The sequence below is a fragment of the Ochlerotatus camptorhynchus genome, unplaced genomic scaffold (genome assembly GCF_037179485.1).
Source record: "Ochlerotatus camptorhynchus isolate MF236.1 unplaced genomic scaffold, CSIRO-AGI_Acam_v1.1 ptg000418l, whole genome shotgun sequence".
NCBI classification, from domain to species: domain Eukaryota; kingdom Metazoa; phylum Arthropoda; class Insecta; order Diptera; family Culicidae; genus Ochlerotatus; species Ochlerotatus camptorhynchus.
Genome location: NW_027040904.1, coordinates 338,430 through 353,141, shown reverse-complemented (window position 1 = coordinate 353,141; position 14,712 = coordinate 338,430). Strand labels below are relative to the sequence as shown.

At 38.8% G+C, this 14,712-nt stretch overlaps 2 protein-coding genes across 2 annotated transcripts in view; one reads left to right on the top strand and one right to left on the bottom strand.

The window, feature by feature from the left end:
• The window catches only part of ush (Zinc finger protein ush), a 284,797-nt gene that overhangs the window by 188,386 nt on the left and 81,699 nt on the right, over positions 1–14,712 (bottom strand). The window lies entirely within an intron of this gene.
• Positions 11,012–13,241, top strand: LOC135711087 (zinc finger protein pita-like). Its single transcript, XM_065233828.1, has one exon. The coding sequence runs from the start codon at positions 11,831–11,833 to the stop codon at positions 13,136–13,138; it is 1,308 nt and encodes a 435-aa protein (XP_065089900.1). The 5' UTR covers positions 11,012–11,830; the 3' UTR covers positions 13,139–13,241.

The window sequence follows — 14,712 nt, the reverse complement described above, 5'->3', positions numbered from 1 at the left end:
AGAAATTTCCTTAAAATTCTTCGGACTTTCGTGAAATTCTTAGATATTTATAATTTTCAAATTTTAGATAGAATTTTCCTGAAATTCGTAGGAATTTGCATAAAATTTTGTGGAATATATTTGAAATTCGGTGGAATTTTCATGAAAGTCGCATGAATTTTCATGAGATTGATGTAATTTCCTTTAAATTGTTAGAATTTTATTAAATTCGTTGGAATTTCGTTAAATTCGTTGGAATTTTCTTTTTAATTTTCTTTAAATTCGTGAAAATTTCCATTAAGTTATTGTTCCTTGAACCAAGGTTGCAAAGACTCATTTCAGCTAAAACAATGTTTTTCTAAATTATGAAATAATTAGATGCCATGATCAAATTTTGAATTGGTAGGATACAAGAAGAGGTTGCAAAGAATGTGTTTGACATATTAAACCTGTTTATTTCACTTCATGAGAGTCACAATCAGCGATTTTTCACAAACTCACTCACTCACTCACTCACTCACTCACTCACTCACTCACTCACTCACTCAGCGATCAGAAAATCGCTGATTGTGACTCATAGAAAGCAAAATTTACAGGTTTTATGTTTCCAACGCATACTTTGTAACCTCTTCTTGTAAGTTACAAGTAAAACATGCCATCATACCATCTTTTGGATTTATTATTCCGAAAAACATTATTTTAGCTGAAATGAGTCTTTGCAACCTTACCTTGAACTTTGTTGGAATTTCCATTTAACTGCTGGAATTTCCATTACACTGCTGGAATTTCCTTGAAATTGAAATGAAACTCCTTGAAATTCGTAAGAATGTCCTTGAAATTCATAGGAATCTCCTTGAAGTACGTTGGAATTTCCTTGAATTTCGAAAGAATTTCCTTTGAAATTGTTTGAATTTTCTTATAACTCGTTGGAAATTGTTTGAAAATCCATGAAATTTCCTTAAAATTCTTAAGAATTTCCTTGAGGTTCGTTGAAATTTCTTTGAAAATTGATGGAACTTCCATAAAATTCGATTGAATTTTGTTGAAATTCTTAGTTATTCTCTATAAAGTTTGAGGAATTTCCTTGAAATTCTTTGGAATTCCCTTGAAGATCGTTAAAATTTCTTTGAAATTCCTTAAAATTTGATAGAATTTTCCTGAAATTCGTAGGAATTTGCATAAAATTTTGTGGAATATATTTGAAATTCGGTGGAATTTTCCTGAAAGTCGTATGAATTTTCATGAGATTGATGTAATTTCCTTTAAATTGTTGGAATTTCATTAAATTCGTTGGAAATTCGTTGAATTCGTTGGAATTTTCTTTTTAATATCCTTTAAATTCGTAAAAAATGAAGTTATTGTTCCTTAAAATTTGTTAGAATTTCCATTGAACTGTGGAATTTCCTTGAAATTAAAATCAATTCCTTGAAATTTGTAAGAATGTCTTGAAGTTCATAGGAATCTCCTTGAAATTCGTTGGAATTTCCTTGAAAATGTTTGAATTTTCTTACAACTCGTTGAAAATTGCTGAAAATCCATGAAATTTCCTTAAAATTCTTAAGAATTTCCTTGACGTTCGTTGAAATTTCTTTGAAAATTGATGGAACTTCCATAAAATTCTATTGAATTTTGTTAAAATTATTAGTTATTTTCTATAAAGTTTGAGGAATTTTCTTGAAATTCAATGAAGTTTTCTTGAAATTCGTATGAATTTTCGTGAAATTCTTGAAATGCCCTTGCAATTGTTGCCATTTCCTTGAAATTGGTTGAATACGTTAGAACTTCATTGAATTCATTGCAATTACCTTAAAATTCATTGGAAGTTCTTTGAAATTCGTTTGAATTTTCCATTCCTTGAAATTTGTAGGATTTTCCTTGAAATTCGTCGGAATTTCCTTGAAATGAATTGGAATTTCCTTGAACTTCGATCGAATTTCCTTGAAACCCGTTGGAATTTTCTTGAAATGCGTTGAGATTTTCTTGAAATTCGTTGGAATTTCCTAAAATTTTTGGAACTTCCCTCAAGTTTCTGCCCTGAAGTGCTAAGAACTTTCCTAATGCCGTATGATATTTTCTACAGATCTGTAAACTTATCAGAGCATTTCTCGAAGTTCAGATAATGTGCATAGACTTTTATTTGAAACGCTGGCTTGAGGAACATGCCAACAACTTTGGAGGCATTAAGAATTCGATCCACAAAAAAGTTACAAAATTTTTTTTATTTGCCTTTTTAATAGAAACTTAGCGATTGATTTAATCACTCATGGTGAATAAGAGAACGTCAAAAAGAGTGTTGTGAGCAGAAATTTATGCCGTGAGACATAGGAAGCGAAACAATTTGACGATGACAATCATTCTTTTTTTTGTTTTACAAATCATATGCTTCTGGTTCTGTACTGCTCAAATACATACGACCAGTGTTGGCAAAATCAGAAATCAATTGATATTTTGCCGCTCTCATGCGCTCGCAATATCACGCGTGCTATTGGAACAAAATATCATGCTTGATATTGATTTTACAAGCTCCTTTGATATTGCGAGACTATTCACAATGTGCAAAAATCAAGCTGAGAGTTGACTCGACGCAAAAATGATTCCATTGTACATCGTTTTTTTAGAAAGAGAAAGCATAGTTTGCTATCTCTTTTTAATCTTCACCGATGGCAGACGCGAAGGGACTGCTGCAAGCCGTTAAGGAAGTTTCGGTTGCATTCGGGTGTAAAGCAAAAATCATTAAACTCAATCTCACCACAGTTTGGTGAGATTTGCAGTTGGTGAGTTTTGTTAGCTTGATATTCCGAGCTGCGATATCACAGCTTGCAATATCAACCGCAGTAGTTGGCTTGTTGATTTTTGTCTACGAAAATCAAGCATGATCTTGGGCGATGGTGAGATTTGATTTTTTGATATTTTCTCAACACTACATATCAACACGAAATAAAAAAAAAGTTTCATAAACTGATTATGTACTGTACATACTACTGAGAATCAAACCGATATCAGTCGCTTGGATCACTGGAGTTTCTATGTCGTTAATACTAGTTTTGTCGTCGGACTTCGCGTGTCCGGTTTGGCGGGCGTGCGATTATAAGATGCATTTTAAACTTTAATTTTATTTACAGTACATCATTTCCGAATTCGCCCTATTCAGATAACACTTCTGAAATTTGTGAGTTTGACAGAACCACCAGCACCAAATTTTCGGGGCACAATGGCAATATACTGGAGTTGTCAAGTTGCCCCCGAGTTGCTTTTACCTTAGGGCCTAAGCCAAGTTATAAAAAATTCTGAAATACCAGTGACATCCAGAAAAATAACTTCTGCTGATTTCACCAAAAGCCGCTAAAAGTAATAATGATGAAAAATTAATTTTCATTAAACTTATTTACATCAGTCTAATACACACAGATGGATCTGATGGAATATCGAATAAAAATACTGAAAACTTCCCCGCGGAGAAGCTACTACCATTATCGCTAGAGAGAATTTTGATTTTGGCATTATTTGTGCAATTTAAATAATCGCTTCCTAACCATCTCTAGCGGCATGTTGGCCACTGCGTTGTCTGAAGGAGATTCTCTCTCTCTTTGCATTGTACACTATGGCAAGATGATTTTCGTCCACACAGCCGCAGACTTGTGAGACTCGAAACACGACTGCTTATCTCGCTTCCATAATTATTATAATCGTGTGAATGAGCTAGGTGTGGGGATCTCCAGGATTAGTGCCGATTCCTTCTCGGGAAACAAGGGCAACTTGCTGAGTCAGGAAATGAAAGACACCCGACGCGAGTCTACGTGAGCCTTTTGGACGACGCGTCGTCCTCGTCGTCGAACGATCCTTCCTAGCGATAGGACCAGAGCCGGCGAGCGAGAGTTGCTCGAGATAAAGACGATAGAAAGTAAACATAATTTATACGGAAAGGAAGTGGGTGGCTCTCTACAAGCTGTGAAAATCGGACTCTGCATCGCGCGCTATCCTTATGCACACTCGCTCACATATCCCTGGCAGATATCTCCGATGTGTGGGGCGGCAAGGAGGAAAAGCGTGTGTTTGCCAAACGACAAGACTATAGCCGGCTTCGACTTGGGTGGGAAAGAGAGTGTAGATGAGATAAGGAGTCTTCTTTCAGGACGTCATCGTCGTCTTGGTGTTCGTCCTTGCGCGAGCCTGGTAATGTTTGTTGCTTCCTCCACTGCCGCCGCCACCACCGCCACGAAGCAACTATAATCTATGGAGACCTGGGTGAAGGAGAACACACACTCACACCGCACTAACCATAGCCAACCGCAAGGACGATGATGAGGTTTTCTTGCCAGCTAGGCTGCTCTCACATACGCCACACCAGAAGATGAGCATTCAAAAATATAAAATTAATGGTTTATAAAGTTTTTGAAAATATAAGGCGCTTATCTGGGAGCCGTTATCGCCCAGTGCCGCACCGCACATGATGATGCGGAATGAATGTCTTTTCGGGCGTTGTTGCTACCGTCTCCAGCTTCCCCCGAGGGGGTGGGCGCCTCACTTGGGAAAGGGTTAATCTTGAATATAAAATATATATGCATAATGAAGTGTGAAAATAAGAAAAATCAGCTTCTCAGCCGAGTGCTTCAGTAGTCGGTTAGTTTTGATCCGGGTCGAGACGAAGGAAGCGGCTTATGTCGGTAAAAGTGCTGATATGGCGGCAGCAAGGAGCAACAGCAGTTGGGCTGTCATCGACGTCATAAAGAAGCTACCGTAATGAAGTGTAATGATGGGGTTTATCTTGCAAGGTAATGTTGATTATCTTGTTCGATGGAGTGGAAGATGTCATGTTGTTATTTTTGTGTGATGTTATAATTCCATTAGATTTTGATCGAATGTAAGTTTTTATTTCGTTGAATTTACGTTTTCTTTTATGTTGATGCACGGCCAATGGGATTAACTCAGAGAGAGAGAATCACTTCTACTCAGTTGTATGAAGACATTTCTAAAAACTACAAGAGCTCAGCACTGATTAACTGCAGTTATTAGAAATTTCTCATACATCTGAATAGAAGTGATTGTCTCTCTTCCTGAGTTATTCTCCTTGGTCGTGTGGCATTTCTTAAGGTTGGAGATTGGACAATTTCATAAGATCCCAAAACATTAACTCCTGAGCCCTTCACAAATCACTCCATAAAACAAGCTTAAAAACTACGAACATAAAAATATTATATCGGTTTGACTCAATTATCCAGGGGTTCGATTATCTGAGGGTTCAATTGTTCATACAATATTCATATTTCATTAGGCACCAAATAACAAACAATGCTGCGATTGGGAGGGATCATCAGGTCCCCGATTAAAACAATTTGGACGGGGAGAGTGGGAATGCCAACTCCCTGTTGGTGAAATTTCGTGGATAAAGAGCGGGCCCTTCTCCCCATTCATTGGGGCATCTTCCTGTTTGGGGGCTCGTCTTTTTGACCAATTGTGCGATCATGTTGCTGGAAGGAGATTATTTACTGTCCTGGCGACTTTGTTGAGGACAATCAGAGGTTATTAAGCTTGATCAAGACAAACAAAGAAAAGAGTCCACTGCAATGGGTGGTAAACCACTATCAAGCAATGTGTGCAATTACAATTTGATATAGAAAGTTAAGATGACCATACCATCCTAAGCTGTGAGGGGCCATATGATTTGAACTGTTGCATACACACTAAAATTATTTCACAGCTTTCTGTGATCTTTTACCAAAATCTCAACCGCAGTTCGGTGATTTTTCACAGTTTCCTTTAATTTTTCACAGAATCACTTCAAAACTTGATCAAACAGACGCCTTGAAAACAAAGATCTCTGATCACCTGATGGTCTTTGGAATTTGTTCGGAGCCACCTTGCATCATGAGAGATTATCCGAGAGATGTAATTTGAATTGATGAACAGTTTGCGATCTTCAGTACAATAGTTCGTGATCAACCTGAGGTGTTGAAAAAATATCCAGATGGAGATATTAAAACACATGAAGGACTTTGGAATACAATCTAAGCTGCAGTTTTTCATATGAGAGAAAATCTGAGAGATGCTATTTAGCTTATGTAATACTTGGATATCTTTAGAATGATACCTGAGCAATCTGAAATCTTGAAAAATGGTTTTCAATGTGATCTCTTATCACTTGGTGTCATTTTAAATAATTTCTTAGCAACCTGGAATCTTTGAGAACATCTTGGAGATGTAAGTTGAATTGATAGGCAGTTGAAGATTTTCAGAATGATACCTCATCAAGCTAAGCTATCGAGTCACGATGAACATTACTCCTGCCAAACATGACTTGACTATCGCTTGTTTCGTTCGTCAAGTGCATCACTTCATTTCATTTGAAGCAAAGAAAATACTTGTTTCAATTGACGCAATGAATGATTTGAAAACTGCTTCCTTCATTTTTTCTCCTTTCACTTCTCTTCGGGGATCATTCGAATTGCGTCGCGTCGTGATGTTATTTTATATTAAACGAAAATTAAATTAACGAGACCATTCTGGAGTTCAAGATGGCGGCCATCTTGAAGTCCGGAAAAATCTCAAAAACCCTACAATATGGATACTTTCGGACCGGGGACGACGCGATGGTGCCGAAAATCGATGTCCAACGCCATTTTGGAATCCAAGTGTGCGGCCATTGAGCTCATAAGAAGTGGCAAATACCCTAAGATATGGGTATTTTCGGAACGGGATAACGCGTAGCTGTCGAAAATCGATATCCGACGCCATTTTGGAATCCAAGATTGCAGCCATTGGGTTTCAGAAAAACTCTCAAATACCCTAAGATATGGGTATTTTCGGAACAGGGATGCCGAAAATCGATATCCGACGCCATTTTGGAATCCAAGATTGCGGCCATCGGGTTTCATCAAAAGTTTCAAATACCCTACAATATAGGTGTTCATGGAACGGGGTCAGCTCGTAGCTGCAGAAAAACGATATCCAACGCCATGTTGGAATCAACGGTGATGGCCATCGGGTTGCAGAAAAAATGTGAAATACTCTACAATATGAGTATTTTTGGAATGAAGACACCGCTTAGATGCTGAAAATCGATATCTGACGCCATTTTGGAATCCAAGATGGTGAACCTCGGGTTTTCAAAGAAAGTGTCAAACACTCTAACATCTGGGTATTTATGGAATGGGGACGACGTATAGATGCTGAAAATCAATATTCGACGCTATCTTGAGTTTGAAGATGGCATCGGACAACGATTTCTGGTCTCCAGATGTACCCTTGATTCCAAAAATACCCACATTTATTCGTATTTTACAGTATTTTAAACTTTTCCTGAACCAAAGCCGACATCTTAGATTTTAATAATGTAATGGCGTTACTAGGATTTCGAAAATACTCACATGACATATTCACCAGAAGACATATTTACCTGATTCTAAAAAAAATATGTTTGGGTATATGACAGTCAGTGTTGGGAAAATATCAAATGATCATATCTCACCAATAAGAATAATCTCATTTGAGTATCGTTAACAAAAATCAACAAGCAGACAATATCAGATGATATTGAAAGCTGTGATACGGTTGCTCTGATTTCATGCTAACAAAACTCACCAGCTACAATTCTCACCAAACTGTGGTGAGTTTGAGCTTCAAGATTTTTGATGTACACCCGAACACGAACCGAAACTTCCATCACTGCTGGTAGCAGTAACTTCGTGTCTGTCATCTGTGAAGAGTAAAGAGAGATAGCAAGCTATGCTTTCTCTCTATAAGAATACGATGTGCTACGGAATCATTGTGGTGGTAAGTCAACTTGTAGCTACAATTTTACATGTTCTGAATTGTCTCGCAATATCAAAGGAGCTTGTTAAATCAATATCATGCTTGATATTTTATTCCAGTATCTCGCGTGATATTGGGAGCCCTTGAGAGCGAAACAAAATCATTTGAGTGAGGATTATGCCATCACTGATGACAGTATTTCCCACTTTTTTTTTTAAACTGGAAGCCACCATCTTGGATATCAAAATGGCGTCGCATATCTATTTACAATCTCTAGTCACCACGATTCCAAAAATACCCATAGTTTATTCTCTAGACGTCATCTCGATCGACAGTATTTCTCACTTTTTCTTGAACCGGATTTCCCACTTTTTCTCGGAAATCGAAAGCCGCCATCATGGATTTCAAAATGGTGTCGGATATCGATTTCCGGCCTCTAGACGTCACCCCAATTCCCAGAATATCCATACTGATGGGTAAACAAATCACCCCACAATGATAAATTTGACGAGTGAACAATCAACTAAAGTCAGAAAAACTGCACGAATTTGGATCGAACAGCTTTGACAATCAAAGACGAAATGAACACGAGTCAAGCCAAAACAAACAGAATGAATAGTGATCGATGTTTAATGTTGAAGGGAATCTGCTGAAAGAGAAGACAGAATGACTTTCAATTGAAAGTGATGGTTGACAGCTTCGTCGTCGTTTGACGATTTTCGATTGAAAGTGACTTTGTTGGGCCGTGCTTGGAGGTCTTTTGAATAATTTCTGAGCAAGCTGGTATCTTGAAAAATGCTCGAGAGATATGATTTAAATTGTTTGACAGTGGAATTTTGGAAAAGATCACCTGGAGATCTTTGAATTAATTTCTGAGCAATTTGGTATTTTAAGAATAGCTGGGTGATTTGAATTTTTGGGCAGTTGGAGATCTTCAGAATGATACCTAATCAGGCTGAAGTCTGAAGCAAATGTCTTGAGGATTTTTTGGAGATCTCTGATCACTTGAAGACCTTTGGAAAATTTTCTGAGCACCCCGGATTTTGAGAGGATATCTGGGAGATATGATTTGAATTGCTGTGCAGTTGAAGATCTTCAGAATGATACCAGTTCAAGCTGAAATCTAAAACAGTAAGTTTGAGATTTTTTGAGATCTATGGAGATCTTTTGAATAATTTCTGAGCAATTTGGTATTTTAGAGAATAACTGGGAGATGTGATTCGAATTCTTGGGCAGTTGATCACTATGATCACCTGGAAGTCTTTTAATAATTTATGAGCAACATAGTATCTTGTAACATACCTAGGAGATGTGAATTGAATTGTTGGGCAGTTGAAGAACTTCAGTATGATACCTGATCAAGCTGAAGTCTAAAACAAGTATCGTGAGCTTTTTTTTGAGATCTCTGATTACTTGAAGATCTTTGGAATAATTTCCGAGCAACCTGGTATCTTGAGAGGATATCTGGGAGATATGATTTGAATTGTTGTGCAGTTGAAGATCTTCAGAATGATACCGGATCAAACTGAAGTCTTGATCAAATATTTGAGAACTTTTGGAGATGTCTGATGACCTTTGGAATAATTTCTGAGCAACCTGTTATTTGAAAGAATATCTGATGTAGATGTTATTTGAAATTTTGGGCAGATCCAGATCTTCAAAATCCTACATGATCAAGCTGAAGTCTTGAACAAATATTGTCTTAACATTTTCGAAATATCTTATCCACTAGCGTTTTCTTAACCTCAATCCTGTGCACCAACTCTCAAAACATAAACAATTATCAAAATATTGCTTGCAATGAATAGATATCGAGTAAATTAGAAGATTAAGTGTATTTTAAAGAAAGTGGCATTAAATCTGGGTTTGAAAGTTGTTGCACAGGTACGCCACTGATCTTATCACTTGCTGCTCTTTGTAATAATTTCTGAGCAACCTGGTGTTTGAGAGAATACCTGGGAGATTTGATTTGAATTGATGAACAGTTGAAAATCTTCAGAATGATACATTCTCAAGCTGAATTCTAAAACAAATATGTTGTAGATTTTTGGAGATCTATGATCACATTTAGATCTTTGGAATAATTTCTGAGCACTTTGATATTTGAGAGAATAACTGCGAGATGTGATTTGAATTGTTGGGCAGTTGGAGATCATCTTTAATGATATCTGATCAAGGTGAAGTCTATATCAAATAAATTGTTGATTTTTTGGAAGGCAATAATCACCTGTCGGTTTTTCAAATAATTTCTGAGCAACTTGGTATCTTGAAAAATACCTGGGAGATGGGATTTTAATTTTTGTGCACTTGAAGATCTTCGTCTGATTTGTTGTACAGTTGATGATCTTCAGCATGATACCTGATCAAGCTGAAGTCTTGAACAAATATCCTGAGGATTTTTCGGAGAGCATGCCTGGTGTTTGAGAGATTAACTGCGATTCTAATTGTTAGGCAGTTGAAGATCTTCAGAATAAAACCTGATCAAGCTGACATCTTGAACAAATAACCTGATATTTGTTCAAGACTTCAGGTTCGTGAGGATTTTTAACTTTCCAGGTTGGAAGATCAAAGTTTTCCCTAGAATCCTCTTGATATTGCTGTTTTCTTGGCTTCAGGTGTATCAGGTATTATTCTAAAGATCTCCAACCTTACAACAATTGAAATATTGAGGCTCCAGGCTACTTGGATCGCTCTCCCCATACAAATTTTCTAAATTTACCACCCTTACTCGATAGTCGCTCGAACTCCATGGTCTCTTTAATATCGAATCAGGACGGTGACTGTTTAATCACTTGGATAAGATTTCCATTAAGCTCATTAGGTGTTTGTGCAAGAATTCTGATTAAACAGGTATTTTTATGAAGATCGTTATCTGTTTAGCGCCAGGGATGAACCTGCATCTGGCTGAAAATCTCCTTAATAAAGACAACCAACCAACCTATCGGTTCAGGAATCCAAATAACATCTGACATGTTTTTTTTCGTAATACCTAGTAATAAGAAATTACTGCAGGCTAATAAAATGTTTTCAAATAACATTTTTAGATATTCACTCATAATGCCCATGTTGACCAATTTCCACAAGGCCGAAAATCGAAATTAATAAATACGCAGCTCAGTGAATAAAATGTAGCCTCCGTGCTTTATGGAAGTCGGAAATCATTAAATTGTTTTCAAACAACTTTGCCACACTACGAACACAAAGTCAAATATTTTTCAATTAATCGAATAACAGTCGGTCCCATTGTAAAACAAAAAACCTCCTGACAGCAACATACCAATTCCCTTTCCCCGAACGCGGTCCCAAGTCGAAGTTTGTGCGATGCAGCACAAAATTTTGTAAACATTAAACGCTGAATCCACACGACCAGACCACGTGCGTTGCTGGCATATGAGGGCATCGTTTTCTCAACAACCGCCGCGACGATCGAAGCGAAGTCAAGTGTTCATATTACTAAAGCATGGCGCTGCTGCAATAAACAAAACACAGCTAATACTTCCTTCGCACCAAGGAAAAAAACATGCTGACACTTGTTATGCATACCGGCCGGCCGGCTTTGCATGAGACCCCAAACCAAGTCCGATTCCACATAAATTAAAGTGCTCGAGATACATTCTATAGAGACGACTTTGTGTGCGACCACGACAACGACGTAATTATTGAAACCGGAGATGCCGAGAACGACGCGTTTCCTTTTCTTACAGCAGCTATAGCGATATCGGTCCGAGTAGGCGTTGGTGTGCTCCACTCCAGCGCAGGCTAAATTCACTTTCGTTCTACGAGAATCGATTCAGTCCCAGTAGGCCAGCGGCTTCGATCGGATGAAAGTGTAGTGTGAGTTGAATTTTGATGTGAGAAGCGCAGGAGTTCTGGTTCTGGGTAGAATAGAAAAGTGTCGATCAAGGGACGACGAATGTTATATAGGGAAGAAAGCAAAGTAACGAGGGACGAAAACGTCGTTAATATTTATTACCCTACCACATCTACCCGGGAAAAGGACCCCAGACAGAGTGAAGCGCAGCGTTGATGCATAAAACCGTTGGTGGGAATTAGATCTTGGTTTAGTTCGCTTAGAGCAGTTGGCTGGTGAGCATCTGTCAGCATGATTCCAGCATCGTTGTTAGTGAGTAATCCCACTATGGGAAAGTTGGCACAGGAGTTAGCAGAGAGGAAAGTTTGTAGGATATGCTTAATCGAGTCGGAGAAACTAATAGACGATCTGAATGACCAGCAGTGGAATATGATCCTGACGACATGCTTTGCAATTTCGACGGTGATCGCTGAAAGACTTCCGAAGTTTGTGTGTGAGGCATGTTGTGATTTTTTGGAAAAGTGCCGCGAGTTTAAACAGATGTGTAAAAAGACAGAGTTGTTGTTGGTGTCTTACCCGTTGACCGGGAACTGGCCGGAGAGAGTTGAGGTTCCGAATTGGTTACGACCTGTCCAAAAGCGACAGCTGCAGCAGGAAGGCGAAGATGCTGTTTCGGCCAAGAAAGTTCGTACCACCAGTGATGAAACTACGGTTGTTATGCAATGTGATCGTAATAAGTCTCCAATCGGAACGATACGTGTTCGTACAAACGAAGCACTCACGTTGCAATCACCAACAATATCATCTGAAATGCAAACCCAGTTTAGTGTAAATCAAGAACATTCGAATTCCAACACGCAAACGGTGATACAGTACTGCCAAAACCAGCAGGCCCAGAACTCATATTCAACATTACAGCCATATTCTCAATACAAACCATCACCTGTATATGTTGTTACAAATCAAAACACGTCTAGCTGTCCGCTGCTTCAACAGCAGTTACAGCAAACTTCGTACCACCCACCACCCATTAACTCACTGCAATATCTAACCAACTCCTTAACACAGCAAGTGCCATATCAGCAACAACAACAACAGCAACCGCAGTTTCAGCAAATCACTCCTCAACAGCTCGTAACGCAGCAACCCGTTCAAGCTGTGCCTCTTCAACAACCATCGAAGCAACCCGTAGCGACAACGACAGCCTACCGACCAATTCAGCCAAGCACCGCGGTTCAATGCACGACCTGTTCGTATGTGTTTGCGAGCCAAAATCACCTGACACAGCACATGCGGAAGCACCTTGGCAACGCCGAGTACCACTGTGGGTGTGGTCAGCAGTTTTTCCAGTTGGCACAGTTCGTACACCACCTGAAACAGCACACCAACTGGTGCGGGCTGTGCGGCGAGCAGTTCCAGGCCGACTGGGAACTGAACGGCCATTTGGATCAGCATTCGTTGGTGGGGTTGTCGCAGGCTTGCGACTTTTGTCCGCTGGTATTCATCGATCAACCAAGTAGGCTACGGCACGTACGCAGGAAACACTCGGACGAAGTGCGGCAGCTGATGAGCATGAATCCAAGCAGGCATGGACAGTAGGGGGGGGGGGGGGGGGGTTATTTGTTTTTACTAATACACAATGAGCTTTGTATGACTGCCCTTTGAATGCTTTTGATTTCTGATGACCGATCATTTGGGGATATATTTTCAGGGTAAATGAGACATTTCAGAAGAGGCGAATCTATGAAGGTAGGTAAATTGTGGGCATGCGCTCAACCTCACAGCAACTTAAAACACGGAAGTGGAATTAGCTCAATGAGGTACAGAGAGAGGTGGAGCAGATCGTGAAATAGGGTTGTATTAGTAAACCAAAAAATCAACGTAAACGCAAGTAGTGACGTCACTACTTGCGTGTACTTGCCTGTATCGTACAGTGGTTGTGTGAGTGATTGCTTCACCTCGGTAATCCAGCTCATTGGAATTAGCTAAGTAGGTAGATATAAACAGAGACATTTATGCCGATACCTGGTCATATAGGTGAGTATACGGGAGAACCACAATAAGGGGCGATCCATAAAGCACGTCACACTCTTTTATTTGAATTTGAATACTTTTTGAATGCTCCCTAAGGGGGTTTCATGTGATATATGTTACCATCACATCAACATAAGACTTATTAATTTGATTTTGAGTCTCAGATTGAATGAGAAATTCAATTAGGATCATAAATGGAGTCACTGGGTCCAATGTCAGACATTTTGGTTCAGTCAAGAGTGGAATTATGAATTTGAATCCCCGCGTTTTCCTTGGTGCTCAAAATTGTTTCCCGGTTTGATGGAATGATGGCATTTTTGATTTCAGCAATAGATGTCGCTAGTTTTTTTTTACTTGAAAAAACCTGTTTATTTTCTATTTTCAAACTTAACTCATATTCACTTTCCACGTTGTACCTGTTCGTAGGTAGGGCACCATTCGTCTCTTATAGGCTGCAATTTGAGAATAATCACTGCCTCTTAGATGGGAGCGATACAATCTACATCGATCGAGAACTGTCCTGGCCACGTTTTTTTGCAACTGGTGGGCATAATAAGGATTGCTGGTTGGACACTAGACTGATGCAATATTTGAATGTTTTGCACCACATTGCTCAACCGGTTCCAAATCGGGTCCTAATTAGCCTCCCAAAATTTGAACTCATTTGGTAAGGTTCCGGTTTGGCACAAACCATTTGAAGTTTGTATGGAAATTACTATGATAAAAGCAAACTTTTTGTTCATTGACTTCTAGCCTTTTTTCCATATTGCTCAGCAGGCTGATTTTCAGCCAAACGTCAATTTAAATAGTTTCTGCTTGTTTAAGAGACTGATAATCTCATGGTATGATTAGGCAGCTGTTTTGTTGGCATCACTGTATTCTGTAGTGTGACATAGTAGCCATAATTTGTGATCTCTATTCTACGCCCAAGAAACACCAATGTTGCCTGCTGAGCAGTTGATTGAGCATAATCATAAGACATCAGTGACTTGAATCGTTAATAACTTCGGTTCCTTACATTTCATCGAAAAATGATCCAGAACAAAGTTATTGCTGAGAAAATTTCCTACGAGCATAGCTATCATTTTTTAAATCAAAGCGTTATATTAAATAGTTCGATGGATATGAACGACAAATTT

Bases quoted from the DNA above. Each gene is read 5' to 3' on its own strand.
- LOC135711087 (XM_065233828.1), top strand. From the start codon at position 11,831: ATGATTCCAGCATCGTTGTTAGTGAGTAATCCCACTATGGGAAAGTTG.